This window comes from Ambystoma mexicanum, chromosome 3q, assembly GCF_040938575.1.
Source record: "Ambystoma mexicanum isolate Mex_15411 chromosome 3q, UKY_AmexF1_1, whole genome shotgun sequence".
NCBI lineage: Eukaryota > Metazoa > Chordata > Amphibia > Caudata > Ambystomatidae > Ambystoma > Ambystoma mexicanum.
Window position 1 is genome coordinate 591,806,691 of NC_090926.1, and position 22,501 is coordinate 591,829,191.

A 22,501-nucleotide genomic window follows, 5' to 3' on the forward strand; every position below is an offset into this window, starting at 1 on the left:
CCTCCGGACTCCCACGTAGCAGGACTGACCAAGCCTGAGCCCCCTCAGCAGAGTGTGGGACCCCAGAAGCAAGACCAGTTCACCTTGACGGCCAGGAACCGCGCTTATTGCTATTTGCTGTACCACAAGGAGCTGAAGCGCGAAGCGCGAAACAGCCACTGAAAATGAAGTTTGCCGGTTGCCAGTTTGACAGTCCCAGTGCAGGAGTCCTCCGACATCCTCTCTTGTGCCTACGACTGAGGCCCAGGAACAGTGAGATCTGCAGAGCTGCACAGGCACAGAGGTAATCGGCTGCATCCTTTTCTTCTTTACCAAGGTACTGTAAAGTAAGTCTAAGAGAACTTACCTCTTACTGTAGAAGTGTTGTAACTTCCACAACTCGCACGCCTATTCAGCTTGTGGCCCTACATTTTGTTCTTCTTTTCATCAGACTCCTGTGAACTGAACTTGTGCAAAGACTTTTCCATTTACTTACCTGAAGTGCTGCATCCTATACAAAAACTTTTGTCCATTGACTTTGGCTTAGCCTATTGAATTGAATGGCTCTTCTAACTGATATCTGAAAGTATTAGTCCTGCTTATGAATATTTGTTATTTCTTGTGTTCAAATAACCTTTGCCTTTCACCAACTTTTTAAGTGTTCTGAATGCCAACAGTAAGATATTAATGTCACTTGCGGGTGTAGTTTGTGTCTGTGGGCCATCCCAAAATGGTTTTGTCTGATTCAGAAACTCAGTCTACAGTATTAAAGTATATTTGTATGTTACTAGTATATTGCTCCCTTCTAAAGAAGGCTTTATTACGGATAAATACATTAATAATTGTTTATGCAAGAAACCTTGAGTGTAAGAGTTTATTTGAATACCTGTAACTCCACTACAGCTCACATTTCCCCTTTTGAGGTGAGCCTGGCTGCTCAACATGCTACCAGAACTGTAGTACAAGCTTCTACCAAAGGTTGGGTTGCCTATACCTGTAGTCATAGTTGTTTGTAGTGTTCCCAGGGGGTACTGCATTCAAACTTTGCCTAACAAACCTCGCCGGAGGCACGGGCTTGCAGAGCCCCCCTTAACAGGAGACTGTCACGACGGACGCTTTCCTGGAAGAATGGGGAGCCCACACTGAACGTCTTCACGCCAGAGGGCTGTGGCTGCCGGAAGAGGAGACTCTCCAGATCGACGTACTGAAACTATGAGCAGTGTTTTGGGCCATTAGGTCGTTTCTGCTGTCCCTCAAGGGCAAAGTGGTGAGGGTCTTAACGGACAATGCCACCACAATGTTTTTACATCCGGAAGAAGGGTGGCACCAGATCCCCAGCCCTCTCCATAGGCGCAGGATTTGTGGCACTGGACCGTCGCCCAGGGGGATGTTCCTCATTCCGTTTCACCTGGTAGGAGTAAAGAACAATGTTGCCGACACTCTGAACAGGGAGCTGCGCTCTTGCCACGAGTGGGAGCTTCGGCCGGATGAAGTGGACCACTTTTTGCTTAAATGGGGCAGTTGCAAGATCGAGCTGTTTGCGATGGCAACCAAGTGCCAGAGGTTTGCCAGCAGGTTCCCCCAACCGGGGAGCTTGGGAGACGCATTCTCCTTCCCTTGGGGAAGGCCTGTTTCTATAAGCCGCACATCGACTTGCACAACAGCACACGATGACTACCGACCGTAAAAAAAAGAAAGCCCAGCCAACTGACCCACCGGGCTGAGGCTGCCAACAGCACATCACTGCTCTGTTCACTTTTCCAGCTTATTCCCACTAACCCCCCTCACCCCCCTCCCTTTTTCAGAGCCGATAAGAGCACCTTGGGACCACTGCGGTGGTGATAATGCACGGTACAAATATCCTTTAACATTAACATAAGTGTTCCCTCCGTTGCCACTACTACTTCGAGTCATCAGTCAACTCAGACGGTACCAGTGCAGGATGGTCCTCGTCGCACCAACATGGCCAAGGTAGATCTGGCACCTGTACCTTCTCAGCATGTCGATGTGCCCTCCAGTCAACCTGCCAGTTTTCGTAGGTCTCCTTGCCAGGGAAGGAGGGGCAATCCTGCACCACGACTCGGGATCGCTGAATCTGAAGGCCTGGCTCCTGCAGCATTAGAGTTGGGTGGTTTCGAGCTTCCGGCAGACTTCCGGGAGGTCCTCGCCAGGGCGTCGCAGACTTTAAAGTGCTACAGACACAAATGGAAGCATTTTGCAACGTGGTGCCGATCGCAGAATATCAACCCTCTGAGGGTCACGCCCCCCTCAAGTGCTTCCGTGTTTGTCATTGGCTAAATCTGGGCTGGCGCACGCCTTCATTAAGGTACATCTGGCGGATATCTCCTGCTATAACAGGTCTCAGGGACGGTCTTCCCTGTGGTGGCACCGTCTAATCTGAGTTCATCAAGGGACTGGGCCACTCTTTACCACTGGTAAAGGCTCCGGTCCCAACGTGGAAGCTCAACGCGGTGCTCACTAGGCTCATGGTGACCCCATTCGAACCTATGCATTCAGCTCTGCTTAAGTTTGTTTCTGCAAGAAGAGTAGGTGAGATCCAGGCCCTGTCCTGCAAGCAGCCTTATTTGACTTTCCACGAGACGAGGGTGGTGCTGCAGATGCACCCCTCCATCATCCCCAAGGTCCTGTCGGAATTTCATCTCAACAAGCCCTTCGTGTTACCTGTGTATTTTCCAGCGCCTTTGTCGGCAGCCGGAAGGACTTTGCACTCGCTGGATGTGGCTCGAGCGCTGAAGTTTTATGTGGTCCGCACAAATTTTCCAGAAAATCTCTCCACTTTTTGTAAACTTCAGTCCTGTGAACCATGGGAAGGTCATGTCGAAGGCTTCCATTTGCAGGTGGCTCTCGGGCTCCATCATTCATTGTCACCGGTTGGCAACTCGGCCGCTACCTGGCAGTCAGATAACCCATTCTACCATAGTGATAGCTGCTACGACGGCTTTCCTATCTGGTGTGCCCCTGCTGGACATTTGCAGGACTGCTACGTGGAGGTCGATGCACACCTGCATGAAATCCTTCTGCGTCGACTGAGTCCAGAGTCGGCCAAGCAGTGCTGCGCAACCTGTTTGTTTGAAGGCGAGCCTGGTGAGTAGGTAAGATTGCTTCTGTTGAGCCTTGCCACCTCCTGTGGTTGTGCATGTATGTACTGCTATGTATTTATTCACAAGCATGTGAATCCATGCCAGACCCCATGCTGGAGAAGTTACAAGTTACTTACCTGTAACTGTTGTTCTCCAGCATGGGTCTTGAATGGCTTCACATGTGAACCCTCCCGCCTGCCCCTCTGAGGCTCTTCTCTTGGTCCTAATGCCACTTTAGATGCTACCAAATCTCAAGATAGCTGCCTGGGGAGGGGTTTACGTAGAGGGCAGTCATTGGCTGGGGGCAGTCTAACCCAGAGCTCAGTGATTGGTTTATAGGAGAAAGACCGTAACTTGTTCCTTACTGTCCTTGTTAATGAAGTCCTCTCTGGGTGCAGGAAGTGTTTAAAAAGAATATCCAAAAATATCCACTAACTTGTGCTGATTCTGGAAAAAGTATTTGAAAGTAAATTGGATTGTTACCAATCTTGCCCTTTTTAAAGAACACGTATTTAAAAATGTATGTTAAATAACTATAAGTGAAAGCTTGAGTGTAAGTGTTACTTGGCTACTTGTATTTGCGAATTTCATTGCTACAGCTCACTTTTACCCCTCTTGAGAAAGGCCTGGAATTGGTTTACTTATGCCATGTTCTGCTGTGTGTTCTGACGAACCGGAGTACTACTTTTTCCCCTTCATAAATATTATGTCTCGCCTCCCCCTTAGATATTGTTTATTTTAAGTATACCGATGTGTAGTCCTTTTTAGTGTTTTTTGGGATTCATTCTACCTCCCTGCCAACCTTACTCCCTTCTGAAGTTGACTGCTTTTCCTACAGCTACCATTGCAGAAACTGGTCCTTCCTTCGGGGTGATATACTTTTTCCCTATTAGGTTAAATGAATACCCATTAAATGAATACCCAACCCTCCCCGTAAAAATCTGCATAAATTACTTTGGGCTAATGGTGCAGTAACTAAAGCGGTACTAATTCACCCCTGGTGAAGCAAAAGTAAAGTTGCCACCTGTTTACTCCGCAAAACCATTGTAGTCTGATAAAATCACCCTAGGCTCAAAACAGAGTGATTAAAAAGCATCCCTGTACTAGGAGCCATATGGGCCACCATTGGACAACATTGTTATAAATGGTTGTAATTGCAACATTATTTGTGTATGTCTTTCTGTCCACAACAATAATGCATAGATCCTATAATAGCAATTGGGAAGGTGTTTAGTGTTCCCTTTAAAAATATATATAGCAGAACCCCAAAAAGTGGAATCTTGTCCTAAAGGTGTCTCTTTGGGTGAAGATGTGAGAGTAAATAAAATGGATTCTACCAGTCAGTGGCTGACTTAACCACACAGATTCTGAAGCATTTGTTTACTTATACATTCCTGACAATGTGTTCTTGCTGATCAGCAGGTAATCAAGGGAGACAGCAAGAATGCCAAGAAAAAGAACAACAAGAAGACGAGTAAGAACAAAAGCAGTCTGAGTCGGGGCAACAAGAAGAAGCCTGGGATGCCCAACGTGTCGAATGATCTGTCTCAGAAGTTGTACGCCACCATGGAGAAACACAAAGAGGTGCGGCTGCGGGTGCCAATCAATCCTTCAAAGCTAGATTACAAATCCTTTCCACACGAGACAAACCCATTCCACTTGCACTGTAAACTTAGATTTATAGCCGCACACACTGTCAGTGATGTCGTTGGACAGGATGTGCTCCAAATTCTGCAATCTTGTCATGACCGCATGCTTCCTTTACGAGTCCTGTTTGCACGAAATCCTGCTCCAACCACATGCTCTTTGTGCTGCCAGTCATATCGACATACTTTGCACACGTAGCTAGGCTACAGGGCTGGCCGGGCAGCGAGAAGCATGTGTTCAAGCTATCCCTCTGTTTCCTCTGTTGCAGGTTTTTTTCGTGATTCGTCTGATTGCTGGTCCAACTGCAAACTCTCTACCCCCGATTGTGGAACCTGACCCACTGATTCCCTGTGACCTTATGGATGGTCGGGATGCCTTCCTCACCCTAGCCCGTGACAAGCACCTGGAGTTCTCATCCCTCCGTAGAGCCAAGTGGTCAACTATGTGTATGCTTGTGGAGTTGCACACACAGAGCCAAGACCGCTTTGTGTATACATGTAATGAGTGCAAGCACCATGTGGAGACACGCTGGCATTGCACGGTCTGTGAGGTGAGTCACCTGCCTACCCAACCCCCTGCCCATCGACCTGTAATAACTGTTGGTATTATACAGCCTTTGAGGGAAGTCAAATGCCAGTCTTTAATGTTTAATTTTTATAGTACTCATCTGCCATTTGTATGAATTTATAATACTTTGAGCAATCTGGATATGCCAGCTTGCACAGTACTGGATTTCTAAAAGGTCTGTAGTTTAACATAGTATACTCATTGACTTTATGTAGGTCAGTTGAGTAATACTTTGCAACTGTGTAGTAACTTAGCATTGCATGCAAATAGCACACTAAATTTGCAGAACATAGACTGCCCTTGTCTGGTATCTGGCCATATGGTCATGCTCTGGTTATAATGTGTTTGAGATTGGGTTTTTGGCTAGCTATGGCATTTGCTTGTGTATGTCAGGAGCATTTTGTCATGTCAGGCTGAGTGATGCTGTTGTTTGAGCATCTGCAGTGTGTCCCTATTCGAGAGGAACAGAACACTGACACAGGTGTATAAATAGTTTGCAAAAGGTATATTTTAGATGCCAAGGTTGGGAATCAAGCAAGGGAAAAACTAAAGATGCCTTATTGGGCTTTTACCCATGGGTGTTTTCTCTTTTGAACGAGTATGCAGAAGCCCAACAACTCTCACCCTCCTGGGATCTATAAAGCCCCGTTTGGTTTCTTAAGAGTATGTTGTAAAACCAGCAACAAGATAGGGCACCTTAAGAGGATAGATTTCTAACCAAAATTGTGCAAGATGTCACAAGAAACTAGCCCTGTGGAGGTACTTTGTTGAAAGGGCCAGAAGTCCTTGCCTTTTGTAGATAATTGAAAGGTTTCTTGGCTTTCACCCAGGATTGGTTTTCAGCCAAACTCAGTCGCAATTAGTTATGTCCCCTCACACTTTTCAAGATGCTTGACTTCATTTTGTGATCCAGACTGTAGATGTGGTCCTGACCTGATATGTAGCTGGTGTGGAAGGTGTCTTTGTCCCAAATATACAAACTGCTTCCTATAGCTACCTGGGCAAGACCTTAACCCTTTTTCTAATTTTGTGAGTTCCGTAAAACATTTGCTTCCTTTCTTGGATTTTTGGTTTTTTTGAGACCATATGGGCTTCACTAGATGTTGTCCGGCCAGACCATTTTTGTATTTGCTGCTATTGGTATCTGTTAAAGAATTCCACCACCCTCAGAGCCATGTGACACTATCAAACGTAAGACCAGACCTCTATATAATGGAAGAGCACTGATGCTTAATTCAAGGGAGGTAGGAAGACTAGTAGTGAAGTACAATTAATCCCCACAGTTTTCCCCAAAGTATACGCCACATTGGTGTACTGAAAAATATGCTTCCGATGCTTGTTAATCTGCTTAGAATCACATGCTGTGGATCCCCAATCTTCCACCGATAAAGACAGGAGAAGCAGTTCGAACTGTGGAACGTATCCGGACCAAAATTGGCACAGGACCGATCCTCGTAAGTAGTGGACAAAAGGGTAGAAATGAGAAGCCCGCCAGAGCCCGGAACGAAAGCCTGATTGGAAGCGGCAAACTAAAAGGAGCCGCCCACCATCTCAGAGGATGGTATCGGGGTGAGGGCAGCACAGAGGACCGCAGTGGAGCTTCCTACACACCAGGCGCCCCAAGCGAGGACAAGCTGCGACCCCGGTCCCAACATCAGGACTCTGAGCAGAGGGAGGACGACGGAGGAGTGACAGGGGTGGAGCCGGCAGAAGCACCAACACTGGGGCCCAGGGCAGCCCCTCCCCCCAGAAAACGAGATTGCAGCTCCCTGCCTTGGAGGAAGGGAGTCCCACGGAATCACTCCCCCCACGAGCCAAACATTACGACCAGAGTCTGACTGAGCACCCGCAACGGTCGGGGGAGGCGCTTGACATCCTGCGTCCCTGCTGCTGCGGTCCCACGCCCACCCGTAAAGAACAGCGCAACGAACAACGGAGCTCCTCCTGAGGAACCCTTCTCCTAATAAAGGTATGGCATAAGTAAAGGGGGACAACGCACTTTGGCTCTGATACACAGCCGCTACTCCATTAGAGAATGGAGGGTGAAGGCACACAAGCTCCCCACATTAAAGATACTGCCACTGAACCCAGCCGCAGCTGAGCCCATGGGAACCCATGCTTAGTGGTTAAAGCAGACAGATAGAATCGGAGGAACAGGTGAAAAGGACCATACCGGAAAGTCCCGAGACACAAGGGGGGGCTAAAACCAACACAACGGGACCAACGGTGGGCACGGAGAAAAGCGTCAGGAAGCCCCGGAAGTAGTCCATCCCTCCTCCAATGGCACGTGAAGACATTATTGCGACACTGGGTCACCCATATCAACCTACCAGGCCTTTGAATACCACCATAGAAGAGTACACCCGGCTCCACCGTGGCCGTATCCCCAAGGAGACCCACACTACAAGCAAATGCTAGATAACGCCTCCTACAAAAGCAACCTTCCAAGACCCAGCCCCACACCTCACTCAAGCCCGGAAGAAAGGGACCGTAACTAACACCTACCAAGGGACATCCATCCAGGCTCTCCCACCAACCGAAGGGCCTGAGCTGAGGACACAGATGCCAGGGATCAAAACCAAGAACACTCTGCTGAGAGCTAAGTCTTTAACCAAATCGCATGCAGGGCAACGAGCACTACTGGAGACGGCGCAAATAATAAGGACACCACAGTGAGGAAACCATTAGATAAGAACCCCTCTGAAAAAACACGGCAGTAGGCACGAATTTTGCGCTCAATAAGGAAGAACTGCAAGAGTGCCTGAAAAGCATGGAATCCAGAATGATGGGCTCCCTCAACTCCATTGAGCACTATAGAGAAGACTTGAGGTCCTCCCTGCAAGAGGTATAGAAAGACATTACTGAACTGGGGGACAGGGTGCACACCACAGAGGCAGGCCTCCTGGAGGTTGGCGAAGAGAAAAAACAAAACCGCATCCTTTTGCAACAGATCGCCAGAGCGACTCACAACTTAGAACTTGAGGCAGAAGACCTGGAAAACAGACACCGAAGATCTAACATCAGGATCAAAGGCCTGGGAGAAAAAATCGAGGACAAGGATCTGAGAGAAACAATGCAACACTGCTTCAGCAGCCTTCTCGCAGGCACACAACCGGAAGAGGTACTAATGGACAGGGTGCATAGAGTGGGACCCAAGAAAGGAGACCCTGAAGCAAGACCGAGAGACTTCCTATTGGCAATGACCTCGTATGTAATGAAAGAAGAGATCGTACGAGCAGCAAGCAAGTAGCAAACTGTCACCATTAACGGAACACGAGTCCAGCTATACCAGGACCTAGCCCTCAGTCTTCACAAGAGGAGGCTGATGCAGCCGGTAACCAAAGCACTGGCAGCCAAAGGAATTTCTTAGATAGGCGTACCCCTTCGGCCTGACATCCATGTGGGAAGGCAAGCATCAGAGAATCTCCACATGCGAAGAGGAAATAGACTTGCTGCAAATAGAGGTGGGGCTCACCCGCATGGACAGGTGGGGACTCCCACAACCAGAAAGGGGAAACGTCCAAACAATGGGAATGGTTGTCAGTCCCTAAAAGGAAGCGAGGCAGAGACACCAACATGAGGGGACCCACATCGAAATGAGAACCGGAGGTGGAACACTACAAAAGACAATAGATGATTGGAATTAACGAAAAGACCCATTTGAGAGATCAAGAGATGAAGATGGCCATCCCGAGCGAGCAGAGCGGGGTGAGACGGATGCACCGGAATCGAACTTCAGGACATACACATGTCCTGGCAGGGAAGAACTTGTGAGGCCTATAGGACCCAATGCCCCGGGAGGAATCCGGGGAGGTACTAAGATACCTCGGTCCAGCAACACAGGGAAAGGGCAAGGGAGAGGAGGGAGGCTGACGGGGGGGGGGGGGGGGGGGTTATTTTAAGGTAAAGTTAAAGGGGAAGACGGGTACAGTTCATGTTCAGTTAATGGGGAAAGTTTTACGGTATGATCCACTAAGGGGAAGGAAGGGTGGAAATGGCGGTGGGGGGTTCCATTGCGCACACCCAGGGAAACGCCGAAATGGGAGGAAGGACTGAGTTGAAAATCAGAACCCTGAACATACAGGGTCTGACCTCCCCTGTAAAGAGACTCTCTATTCTAACGAGGTTGTAGACCTCCAGGCATCAATAGTGTTTTTACAAGAAACCCACCTACTCCCAGTAGACACAAAAGGATGGCCCACAAAGCATTCCCCAAACAATACTACGCCTCTGGTGGGAAAAAGACCAAAGGAGTAGCTATCCTGGTGGGGGCTAATGTTCCACTTAAAAAGCAGGCCTTATACAAAGATGAAGAGGGCATATACCTGCTGCTCAAAGTTACGCTAGACAGTCAGGTATATACTTTAATCACGATCTACGCCCCAAATGAGAGACAGGACCTATACCTGGGGGAAATTTTGCAGAAGCTATGGGGATGGTTTGAAGACCAAATACCGATTGGCACAGACTTTAACTGTGTGATGGACCCGTTTCTTGACAAAACATTGCCGCCCACAGCCGCAGATGGCAGAAACAGACAAGCCCTGGGTAAACTCTTTAGAGAACTGGGAGTGATCGAAACAGCAGAATCGACATGATCTCTATCTCGGCCATTCTGATCCCTCTCCCCTACCCCTCCCCCTCCTCATCCCCCCCCCCCCCCCCCCCCCCGTAGAAGAGGTACAATTGGGGGTCAAGTATCTCTCTCATCACTCTCCAGTCATAGTGCAGTTGATGATAGCAAACATGACCAAACCCCGTAAACAATGGAGATTGAACAAAATGATACTGAGACACATTGCACTCAGGACACATGTTGGGTAGAATTCTCATAAATGTGCTAATTCCCTTCACCTTAGAAAAACCCCCAGCAACTTTGCTGGATTTTTGAGGACTTGATTTTTTTACCTGGAAAGTGTGAGCCTTTTTTTCCCACTCATGTATTTTGATGTATTGTTTAGACTTGTGTTCTTTTATTATGGAGTTTTAAGATTACTCCATAGGTATCATTTCATGTGTGTTACACAGCACCCTCAGTGCAGTCTAACAGAGATGCCTTGTTAGACTTCCCAAAGGTTTAAATACCTTCTCTGGGATAAAATGTTTCCCAGAGAATGTAAGGTTAAATTGACTTTACTAGTCTTTTTAAATTCCTAGACCCAGCACACACGATCTTCATATAGAGTGCAGGAGGGATTGCCTAGTATCCCCTGTGTCTAGAAACTCATGTAGCAGTCAAATGCTAACCTTTTCTTTTGAAAAGGCTGGTGGCAGGGATTTTTAGAACAGACTACCATGATTTTTCCCGACCACAAGCACCAGTAGCTAAAAATAGCAGGAGACCGGTTTTACAAGAGGGCGCCTTAAGCCCCTTTGTTTAAACAGGTCTGGTGGTCTTTTTTCACCATTTCTTTCTGGAAAGGTCCTAGTGTTTGTCTCTGTGCGCCAAACAAGGTTTGGTCCCTTTGTTTCCATGCCTTTGGCGGGCTTCAGGACTGAAGACCGCCTCTGTCGTCTGAGTGTCTGGGGTGTGCAGGAAGTGAGGGAGGTGCCGAAACTCCTTGTGCTTAGTCTTCTAGGAGACCCAAATGCACTCTGGTGTGATTGTCTGGCTGAATGTCCGGCTGACTATCCGGCAAGGACCGCCACCCTGCTGGGTGAGTGACAGCTAGGCTAGAATGCATTGGAGAAAACTGTTTAAAAGGCAAGTCTTGTGGACTGGAATGCAGTCGACCACTGGAATGAAAGAACGGAAGACAAACTGGAAGAGGACGGCTGCTGCAACTCCTGGACCGTTGGTTTGCCCGGTGAAGCCCTGTTGCAGGTCTGAATTGCCAAGTTCATCTCGACGGAGAAGCCCCTTCAAGGACGACTTCTTCCTTTGAGTTGGTGGGACCAATCAACTCATAAGCCACCTGGATACCATTCTCGAAGCTGATTAGGATTAGCCATGGGGAAGGACACCAGCTTGTGTGCTTGATGAACAGCTACTCGAACTGAAGTGACTCCATTTTGTCAGCGTTTTCCGACTTTCCCTTGTAGTGCAGGAGTCCCCGATGCCCTCCCTCTTGTCCCCACGACTGAGGCTCAGAAACAGTGAGATCTGCAGGAACTGCCAGGAACCAACGTCTTCAGCTGCATCTTTTGCTTCATACTAAGGTACTGTGCCAACCCGATTGAGAGAACGCTTCTCTCACGGTGAAAGATCGTGGAACTTTCCCTACTTGCAGGCCTAATCAGCTTGTGACCCAACATATGATTCTTTTTCGTACAAACTACTTCTGAGAACTTTGGTAAAGACTTTACCATTTTACTTCAAGAACTGCTCTTTCATATCCAAGACACTAGTCCATTGGCTTTGAGCTATGCCGATTGACCTAAATCGAGTACTCTAGAGAAATATAACTATTTGTACTGCCTAAGAAAGTATTTGTGATCCATTCTGCTAACTTGTGACTTTTTGCTCCCATTGAAAATAACTGAAATTGAATATTTTGCTCCTTTTTCAGGGGAGGCTAATTTGTTCAGAAACGCTGCTATTGAAGTGTGTGCGTGTAATACTAAGTTGCCTCCTTCTAGTGAATGTTTTCTAAATGATTGTGTAATAAATTAATAAGTGTTTTACCAAGAAACCTTGAGAGTAACGGTCTACTTGAACCACTGTGATTGTAAGACCTCTGTGTGACCTCTTATCAGCTCAGTCGCTCTTGAGATCAGCCTGGCTGCTCAGCTCGCTACCACAAAACTGTCTAGTACAGACTTGTACCAACGGTTGGTTTTTGCTTACACCTGTAGTCCTAATTGTATTTGGTGTTCCCAGAGGGTACTGCATGCACTTCTGCCTAACAGTCCTCAAAATCCAGCAAAGTTGCTCAGGGTCTCTGAGGTAGAGGGAATTAGCACATTTCTGAGAATTCTCCCTACGACACACTTGGGGCTAGCATGATCTACTCACTGGTGACCGTCTCCATGTCAAAAGCAGGGGCTACAGAATGTCTGCTCATGTCGGAACTCTCATAAAGGAAGAGGTCAACAAGATGCTTGACCTTGGGATTATAGAGCCATCTAACAGTCCGTGGGCTAGTCCAGCCGTTCTAGTGCTAAAAGCAGGAACCAAGCAATTGAGATTCTGTGTAGACTATAGGGCTCTGAATGCAGTCAAAAAGACTGATGCTAATCCTTTACCAAGGACAAATGCGCTGGTGGATAAACATGGAGCCGCCTAGTTCCTCCATACATTTGGCTTGATCTCAGGCTATTGGCAAATAACACTGACAGACCATGCCAAGGATAAACATGCACTAGTAGGCTTATACAAGTTTAGGGTTATGCCCTTTGGACTAAAGAATGCACCTGCTACATTCAAAGAATGGTGAATCGGCGTCTGAATGGGTTAGAGGACATCTGCATGGAATACTTGGGTGACATTGCAGTGTTCAGCCCCATTTGGGAAGTCCATCTTCACCTTGTATATGTATTGCAGGCTCTTGAACAGGCCCATCTGACCATCAAGGCCAATTGGTCAGAGCAAAGTGGTCTACCTTGGACATGAAGTAGGGGGAGGTGAGATTAGGCACTGGCCTAGTAATGTACAAGCTGTACCGGACTGGACCACCCCCACTACTCAAACCCAAGTAAGCCTTTCTAGGTCCCACTAGGTACTAAAGAAATTAATTACGGGAGCATAGCTTCTCCCCTGAATGTCATCTCCTCTCTAAAGTTTCCTAAAAAGGTCAGATGGAGTGAGGAGTGTCAAGGCATTTGAAGGGCTGAAATGAGCCCTCTGCAAAGCTCCTGATTCTCCAGCATTGGGTCAGGCATGGATTCACATGCTCATGAATATTCCCCATCGGCAGGCTGGGAATCCTCGGTAAAAGAAAAGTTTGTTTTGTTTCTAAACTTTCTCCTATAAACCAATCGGTGAGCTCTGGGTCTTACTGCCCCCCAGCCCATGAATGCCCTCTGCCTAAGCCCCCTAAGCCCTGGCAGCTATCTTCAGATTGTTACTGCACGTTAAATGTTGGGAGTCCTTGGTCGTCACTCTTTGAGCTTTTTGCTGCATTTTTCACTTTTTGAGAGTTAAACACTTTTTCGGTCAATCGAGCCCATGTGCTCCATCGATCATCCTCCCGACCAACCGGGACCCGTTTTTTTGATTTTTCAGCACCCCTCGAGGGCTGTTTTTGTCGAGGTTTCTTCTTGGAGGCTTCCAGAAGATTCTTCAGGCCTACACCACGTGGATCATGTCGACGAGAAGGGCGACGCTTCCCTCTTTAGGCCTTGCTATGACTGCAGTTTGTAGTATGTATGCAGAGATGACAAGCATTCCCAGTGCCTGTATTGCCTGCACCCGACACACATGGGGGAAGATTGTGTGATTTGCTCTGGCTTCTCGAAGCGCACGTTGAAGGATCTGCACTAACGGCTGACATTGTGGCTGCAGGCCAAGGCCTCTGCACCGGGTGGTACCCTGGGGCTTGCCTCTCCTGGATTCGGGAAACGAGAACAAGTCCTTTGAGGGCGCCCCACCTATGTGTGCCCAACACAAAGCCAGGCACTGAGATTCCGACTGTCAGGTTGCCGCTGCTGCAGGACCTGCGACATTCGGGGCTGGGATTGTCAACCCCATCTAAATCGATCTCCCGTCAACGCTCTGGCTCTTCATTCAAGAGGAAGTCGGATAACCCGGAGAAGGCCATGCTGGAGAAGTCCAAGCAGGGTACGGTGATCGACCTACCCCCGACGGAGAAGCTCAAACAGGACAATGTTTCCAACACGGCCGTAAAGGTGAAGGCCAAGCATGATGAGGGGGTCATGCCTTTCCGTGCAAGGCCAGGTGCACCAGGCGAAGGAATCGCCCTCCCTCGAGGTGCTGGTGTAGCTTTCAAAGGCCCTAAGGGCAGACCCGCAGGGTGCCCTGACGATGGCAAGGGTGTCCCTTCCTCCCAGGAGGGAGGCTTCGCATAAACGGGTTGAGAAGACCCCCGGAGAATAAAGGGCTGGAACCTACTCCTATGCCCCGGATACCGCCTAGAGACCTTCCACTGGACATCCTCTCGACACTACGCATGCTGGTGTCCGAGATTCAGAGGAGGATGCAGGCAACCCAACAGCTTGCTCCTCCAGCGGCACCAGTGCCGCCCACCCCATTGTCACCCGGTGAAGCACCCCCCATATCCGAGGTAGACTAAGTCGGATACAGCGACAACAGACATACATGAACACGGCGGAATGGGTGACGAGATGGGATCTTTCCATGCTATGATCGCCTGAGCATCACAGCTTTTCCAGCTCACACCGGAGGAAAAGGAAGGCTTCTTAGATCAGCGCCGGGAGGCGAAGAGGGAGACCATCCTTTGGGTACCACTAATGGACAATGTTTGGGATGAAGCGCTGGCTCTGATGAACCCCTCAACAGCCCCAGCCAGCCCCCCACTGGGATTCGTCCCCATTTAAGCAAGGCGTAAGACAAAGGGCTGGGGAGTTCTGGACTCCTCCCTCACTTCCTGCTCTCACAGACAGACTGGAGCCTGGGCAGGGAGTCAGGGGACTCCCTCTGAAGACAAAAATCACACAAAGGAATTTCCCACCCTCAATGTTAGAGGATAACTTTAAAAAGACACTGTGGAGAGTCTTAATAATGACTCCCATAAAGAGTTAAAGGTTATGGGAGTGTGAAAAAAGGTTCCCACTCACTGAGGTATTATGGAAAAATATCCTGCTAATAAAGCAAAAAGTTCTGGGGTTGACCCAGGTAAGGAAGATTTACCATTTCTGTGCAAATATTACCAAATGGGCAGGTTCTGTGGCAAGTCCTAAACAGGGCGGCCACCTCGGCCACTCCTTCGGCTTTCTGTAAACATTACTGTTTGGACGCCGGCTCTAGGTCAGGCGCGGCCTTCGGACAGGCGGTTGTAAGGAACTTATTTGCTTTAGGAGGGTCTCCTCTCCACCCATAGGGCTACATTCAATTGTAATTAGAATCGCTCTTGTAAAAATCTTATTGACCAGTAATAAAAATAAAAAAAAAGTGTAATCACAAATGCAGTATGGAGGAAAGGGGCTGGGACGTAAGAGTAATTAGAAGTTACTCACAGTAGTGACTAACCTACTCTTAGTCCCCTTGCCTCCATGCGTCCCACCATCCTCCCCCCCCCCCCCCCCATTCCTCCTCCTGCCGACGCGTCAATGGGGGACTGAGGTGTGGCGCTGGTGGGCGTAGTCAGGGTAGAGCATGCTCCCAGGGCCGCACCCACGCGCGCACGCCTCTAAATTTAAAGGGGATGGTTTTTTTCTGGAAAAGGTTCTGGCTCCCGTCCGTAGGAAGGGATGCCCATGCATTATGGCGGAAAGGGGACTAAGAGTGTGTTAGTCACTAATGTGAGTAACTTATAATTTATCAACAGAGGCCCAAGCTGAGGCAAGGGTTGAGGCAGGAACTCTACTCCTAGAGGCTCCCTGGCCCCACCTCAGTGACTCGCCGGTTCGGGTCCCCTCACACACTTCCCCGGTCGGGGGTCGCTTGTCATTCATCCACGCCTCGGAGGGGATCACATCAGACCAGTGAGCGTTAAAAGACCGTAGCCCATGGCTAATGCAAAGTTTCACCGGACACCTCGACACCACCCACCGATAAGCAGACGCCTGTCTCCAGAACACCTGTGCATCCTGCTTGAAGTTCAGGTCCTGCTGGAAAACAGTGCTATAGAAGTCGTCCCTGTTAGGCAGGACTGTATGCAGTACCATTTGGGTGCACTACAACAACCCTGACCTCCTGGCAATAGGAACCCAACCTTTAGTATAAGTCTGTACTACACAGGTTGGTAGTGTGTTGAGCAGCCAGGCTTATCTCAAGAGGGGTCAATGTGAGCTGTAGGGGAGTTGCACAGGGATTCACAGTGACACATATTCAAATAAACTCTTACACACAAGTTCTCTTGATTAAACAATTATTAATTGAACAGAGTAAGCCTTCTTCAGAAGGAGCAATATAAAGCAACACACAAATACACTTCGAAAATAGACACTCTTAATGTTCCTAAATCAGTAAGTACCCTTTTGGGATGGCCCACAGACACTACCTACACCTTCAGGTGGCTTCAATAGTGTGCTGGGGACATTAATGTATCACTGTTGCATTTAGAACCTTCTTGAGAGGAGTGTCGAAGAAAAGGAGATTTCAGAATAAGCCAAGTATTCACACAATTATTCTTAAGCAGCTAAGTACTTTCAAAAGAACCCCCAGTGCAAAGTTAGTTAACCCTTTCCTGGAAGGAATGCAAAACACATAAGCAGAAGAGTCATTCAGGGAGCCAGGCCAGCCAATGTTAAATTAGCAAAAGTCAAGGTGAACTGAAGCACTCCTTGCAGGTAAGTAAAAAGTCTTGCACAATGTTTTAGAAGTCTTTGTAGAATAAGAAGAAATCAAAGTAGGGCCACAAGCTGATTAGGCTTGTGAGGTAAAGAAGCGGTTAGCAATTCTACAGATGCAATCAAGACAGGTCTCCAACGAGGACAAATGAGGATAAGTGAGGATACACAACAAGAGGTAAGTTCTGTTAGACTGTACAGTACCTTTAGGTTGAAGAAAAGTGAAGCAGATGGCTTCTGTTCCTGTGCAGCTCTGCAGATCCTGGTGTTCCTGCGCTTCAGTTGTGGGGACTCCTGCACTGCAATGGGACGGTCACCGACCGCAACCGGCAATCTTCAAACAAGTGGCACTTCAGTGTTTCAGCTCCTCGCGTCTACTGCAAATGGCAACACTGCGATTCCTGGCTGTCGAGATGGGCTTTCCTTGCGTCTGGGGTCCAGCACGCTATTGAGGTGGCTCAGGCTTGGTCAGTCCTGCTTTCTGGGAGTCGCGAGGATCTTCTTGAAGCTCTTGGCCAGCTTAAAAGCAACTTGCACAATCTGGTGTTCCTATCCCTGGCTATTCGGTTCCAGCAGCGACTGCAGTGGAAATTCAACCAACTTCGAGAGGATGTCCAGGTGGCTTACTTTGGAGTCGATTGTCCTACCAACTCAAAGGGAGAAGTCAATCTTGCGGGGCTTCAATACAGCAGCAGGGCTTCACTGGACAAGCCAACAGTCCAGGAGTTGCATCAGGCATCTCTTCCAAGTTCTAGTTCGGATTCCTTTGTCCAGTGGTCGACTCTGCCTTCCAAACCAAAAATCCTCCCCTTTTATGCAGGTTTCTCCCGTTCATTCCAGTCTAGCTGCCAGTCACCCAGCAGGGTGGCTGTCCTTGCCGGACAGCCAGCCGGCCAATCCCCTAAGAGTGCATTTCAGTCTCCTAGGAGACTGAGGACAGGGAGTTTCGGGCACCTCCCTCGCTTCCTGCCCCTGCCAGACACCTTGGAGCCAGAAGCGGGCTTCACTCGTGAATCCCGCCAAAGACAAAACTAACTAAAGGACCAAACCTGGTTTGGCGCTCGGAGTAAAATTGGCGAAGAAGGAAGGCCGGGCCATTTTGATAGAAATGGCACCCTTGGTTGCTTTACTGCAGCTGCGAACGCAGCCTGCGGTAAAAGCACACCACAGAAGTTAAAAGTAAACCACTGCGACCAGCCATTCATCGAGGAAACAGTAACATCATATTATTAAATGAGAAGCTAATCAAAGGTTATACTAAGCAACCCCTCCAGAACCCTATTGTAAGATGGTGTGTGCTGGGTCTAGAAAGTAAAAAATGTAAGTAAAGTCAATTTCACTTTACTGCTCTTGGAAACAGTAGTTTATCCAAGATAAGATATTTAAACCTTTGGGAAATCTGAAAGACTTCCCTGTGCCACTGCACTGAAGGTGCTGTGACACACAATGCTAAAGATTATGCCTTTTTGAGTTTGTCAGACTCCACAACCAAAATAAACTGTTTCTCCAGCATGGGGTCTGGCATGGATTCACATGCTCAGGAATGTTCCCCGTCAGGCTGGGAATCCTCGGTACAGAAAAAAATCAGTATCAGTTTCGTTTCTGATCTCTTTCCTAGTAGTAACCAATCACTGATCTCTGGGTCATACTGCCCACAGCCACTGACTGCCCTCTCCCTAAGCCCGGCCTCCGGCAGCCATCCTCAGATTTTTACCGCACGTTCAAGTGTTGGGAGTCCTCGTGCTGTAGCTCTCTAGCCTTTGCTGCGTTTTCGCGCTTTTTAAAAGAGAATTTCTCATTTTTCGGTTAAATTGAGCCTCACGCTCCACCGTCTTTACATCCGATCAATGGGGACCCGTTTCGGAAGTTTCTACGCCTCTCAAGGGTGAAGATTTCGTCGAACTATGCTTTTGGAGGATTCCAGAAGTTTGAGGCCTACCCCGGACATGGCCCAGGATAAAGGGAGCTCGACGCCCAGAAAGCTGTTCAGGGCCTGCCCTGGATGCCAGCTGCAGAACATGTTCAAGGAAGACGAGCATTCCTTATGCCTCTACTGACTTCACGAGGACAAAACGCACGTGGAGGAGGACACTGCGTTTTGTGGTAACATGTCGGAGCGGACCATGAGGAACCGCCATCTTCGTCTCGCCAACTGGCTGGAGGGAAAGAGCCCGTCGGGTGAGAAGAAAAAGAAATCCAAGCGGTCTTTTAAGTCCTATGAGGACGCCCCGGCGACGGGGGCCCGACAGAAGGCTAAGCACCGTGGGCACCGGGAGCGCTGAACGGTCAGGCTCCTCGGCTGCCTGGCAGGCCGCATCCTCCCTGGCGCCATCGACCACGAGCCAACGCTCTTGCTCGGGTAAGAGGAAATCCGAGAACCCGGCCAGGCTTCTGGAGAGGCCCCGGTCGATCTCAAAGATTTCGGCTGAGGGGGAGCGAGGCGGGGAGCCCTCCCCCAAGGTGAAGGCCACAAGCACACAGTCGGTGACTAAGGCCTTGATTCACCCAGCCAAGGCCTCTATCGAGGTGGTCGCGGCAACCCTGGCGCAGCCTGCAGAGGTTACACCTGTGGTTGCGGCCTCGGGGCCCAGAGTCTCCCAGCCACCTCGGAGGGAGGCCTCTTTCAAGCCCATCGAAAGAACCCCCACGAAGCGCCCGGCTGGGAATGATGTGGTGGGGGGATGGGGGCAGTGGCCGTCATGGTTTCAGACACAACCTCCGAATGCCTGCTCAACCCTCCTCCCCGTCCACGGGGATGACACGGACACGACGGGCACAGACGACGAGGGCGGCGACGGCGGGGTGGACCTCCTGTCATTCCCCCCGGTCCCCCGGCTTCCCCGCCCGATGAGATTGGATCCTTCCATGCGATGATCTCCAGGGCAGCCAAGCTCTTCCAGCTCTGCCCCGAAGAGGAGGGGTTCCTCTATCAACGTCGAGAGACCAAGAGGAAGACGGTCCTCGCAGTACCTCTACTGGATGACATCTGGGACGAGGGGCTCTCCCTCCTCAAGAACCCGTCCACAACGCCAGCAAAAAGGGACCGATACGAAAAGTACCGGGTCCCCTCCGTGGCCCCTCTATGCCTTAGAACACAGCCGACCCCGGATTCAGTCGTCTCGGCGGTGGCCAGGAAAAAGGCGGGGGTGGCATCAGCATCGAAATAGACATCACCGCCGGACGGCGAGGGAAAGCAGCTCGACGCGATGGGACGACGACAATTAAAGCGGCCAATGCCCTCGCTATCGTCCGTTACGACCGGGAACTTTGGTATAAAATCGCTCCCTTGTAGGGCTTCGCTGACACCGGTTTCCGCCAGTTGGGCAACGGTGTTTGCCTCAGACGGCGCGGATGGCTGAAGGCGACGGATTTCCGCCAGGACGTACAAGCCAAAGTGTTGGACATGCCCTTCGACGGGAACAACCTAGTTGGGAAGACAGTCGATGAGTCCCTGCAAGCCATCAAAACGGACACGGAGACAGCCCGGGCCCTGGGAGTTCTCCAGCGACGACAGCCGTCCTTTTGGAACACCGGAGGCAAGCAAGGGGCCTCCAAAGGTTCCGGTGGCGGCTCCTCTACCTACCGTCAAGCAGCCTGTTCCTCGTCGCAGGAGGCCTATAGAGGACGGGGCAAGTCTGGAGGTTCCTGCTGTTGTCGCCAGGGAGGTCAAGGCGGCAAAGCGGCCTCGAAACAGGACTGAACCGACCGTGACGTCGGGCCCCCACCGAAGCACCCCGATGGGAGGCCGGCTGGCGAAGTTAGTCAGCGTGTGGGAGTCCATCTCCACTGACCCTTGGGTGCTGGATACCCTGGCCCAGGGGCACGCTAAAGAAGTGCCCTCGCGTGCCACCCGTGGCCAGGAAGGAAAACCATGTTCCCCAGCTGCTGCTGGAGGTAAGGGCGATGCTCAAGAAGGGTGCCATCAGTCTCGTCCCAAAGAGACTTCGGGGTCTACTCAAGATACTTTCTCGTAAAGAAGACGGGAGGTTGGCGTCCCATCCTGGACTTGCGGCGTCTGAACAAGTACATCAAGGCTCAGAAGTTCCGGATGGTCACCCTCCAGCACGTGCTGGGACAGCTGGAGGACGACGATTTCCTGTCGTCGTTGGACTTGGAGAATGCCTACTTCCACATCCCCATTCTAAAAGGACACCGGAAGTTCCTCAGGTTTGTGGTCCAAGGACGGCACTACCAGTTCAAGGCCCTCCCTTTCGGATTAAAGTCGGCACCCAGGGTATTCATCAAGTGCCTAGCACCGGTGGCGGCGTGGCAACGCCTGCAAGGGATCCACGTCTATCCCTACCTGGACGACTGGCTCATTCGAGCAAGGACAAGGGAGCTCGCCATAGAACACACAGCGAAGACCGTTCAGCTACTCACGGACCTGGGGTTCTCCAACTTCCCCAAATCCCGCCTGGTCCCTTGGCAGGTGGCCCTGTTTCTGGGAGCCAAGCTGGACACCGTGACACGGCTAGCCTCGCCGTCTGACGAAAGGACGAAAGCCATCCTGGGCAAGGTGCAACGCCTGCTAGCCACGGACGTTGCCAGGGTAAGATCCATCAAATCCCTTCTCGGGATGATGTCTTCCTGCATCTATCTGGTATGCCTGTGCAGACTTCGAATGCATCCACTGCAAGAGTTCCTCGACGCACGTTGGATCCAGGCGACAGGCAGCTTCGAGGACAGGATACCGCTCAACGAGACCTTCCGACGAGCGATCCGGTGGTGGGGCACCCGCACTCATCTGACGGCGGGCGCAGACTTTCAGACCCCAGCTCACCAGGTAAGTGACGACGGATGCCTCCCTGGAAGGGTGGGGAGCGCATACCGGAATTCTCCACACGAAAGGCATTTGGCTCTTGGCTCCCGGAGAAAAGAACAGCTTCATAACAACATTTTGGAGCACCGCGCAGTGTTTTGGGCCCTCAGGTCCTTTCTTCCGTCCCTCAAGGGCAAGGTGGTGAGGATCTTCACCGACAACACCACCACGATGTTCTACATCAGGAAGCAGGGTGGAACCAGATCCCCAGCCCTGTCCAAGGACTCCCAGGATCTGTGGCACTGGGCTGTCAACCAGGGGATGTTTCTGGTACCTTTTCATCTGGCAGGGATAAAGAACACCATCGCCAACTCACTCAGCAGGGAGCTGCGCTCGTGCCACGATCAAGTGGATCGACTGTTCAGGCTGTGGGGCAGACCCCAGGTCGACCTCTTCGCGATGGCGGCGAACTCCAAGTGCCAGAGGTTCGCCAGCAGGTTCCCCAAACTGAGGAGCATGGGCGATGCTTTCTCGTTCCCCTCGGACAACCTGTTCCTCTATGCTTTCCTGCCGTTGCCACTGCGGCTCCGGCTCATCAACCAGTTCAAGAGGTCCCGGTGCAGGATGATCCTTTTCGCAGTGGCGTGGCCGAGACAGATCTTGTTCCCGGCCCTTCTGGACTTATCGGCGTCCCCACCAGTCAAACTGCCCGTGGACGCGGATCTTCTCTTCAGAGAAGGAGGCGCCATTCTTCATCACGACCCGAAGTCGCTGAACTTGCAGGCCTGGCTCCTGCAGCACTAGAGTTTGGGGGATGCGATATACCGGCCGACTGCAGAGAGGTTCTTGCAAAGGCCAGGGCGTCCTCAACTCTCAAGTGTTACGAACACAAATGGAAGAGTTTCTCTGTCTGGTGCCAGGCACAGAAGATTAACCCTCTGCGGATTACGGCCCCTCAAGTACTGCCGTACCTACTGTCGTTGGCCAAGGCTGGACTAGCTCACGCCTCCATCAAGATACATCTGGCTGCAATCTCCAGATACACCAGGACAACAGGACGGGTGTCCTTGTGGTCCCA

The 22,501-nt window shown here is 50.3% G+C and overlaps 1 protein-coding gene across 9 annotated transcripts in view; it reads left to right on the top strand.

Moving 5' to 3' along the window:
- Window positions 1-22,501, top strand: part of EP300 (E1A binding protein p300) — a 744,806-nt gene that overhangs the window by 708,981 nt on the left and 13,324 nt on the right. For 6 of the 9 annotated variants that reach the window (XM_069654423.1, XM_069654428.1, XM_069654427.1 and 3 more), the window contains 2 exons: window positions 4,500-4,664; window positions 4,996-5,277. In XM_069654423.1, the coding sequence (XP_069510524.1) occupies window positions 4,500-4,664; window positions 4,996-5,277 (447 nt within the window). The remainder of the gene's footprint in view (window positions 1-4,499; window positions 4,665-4,995; window positions 5,278-22,501) is intronic. The other 3 variants (XM_069654424.1, XM_069654430.1, XM_069654432.1) reach the window with 1 other exon arrangement.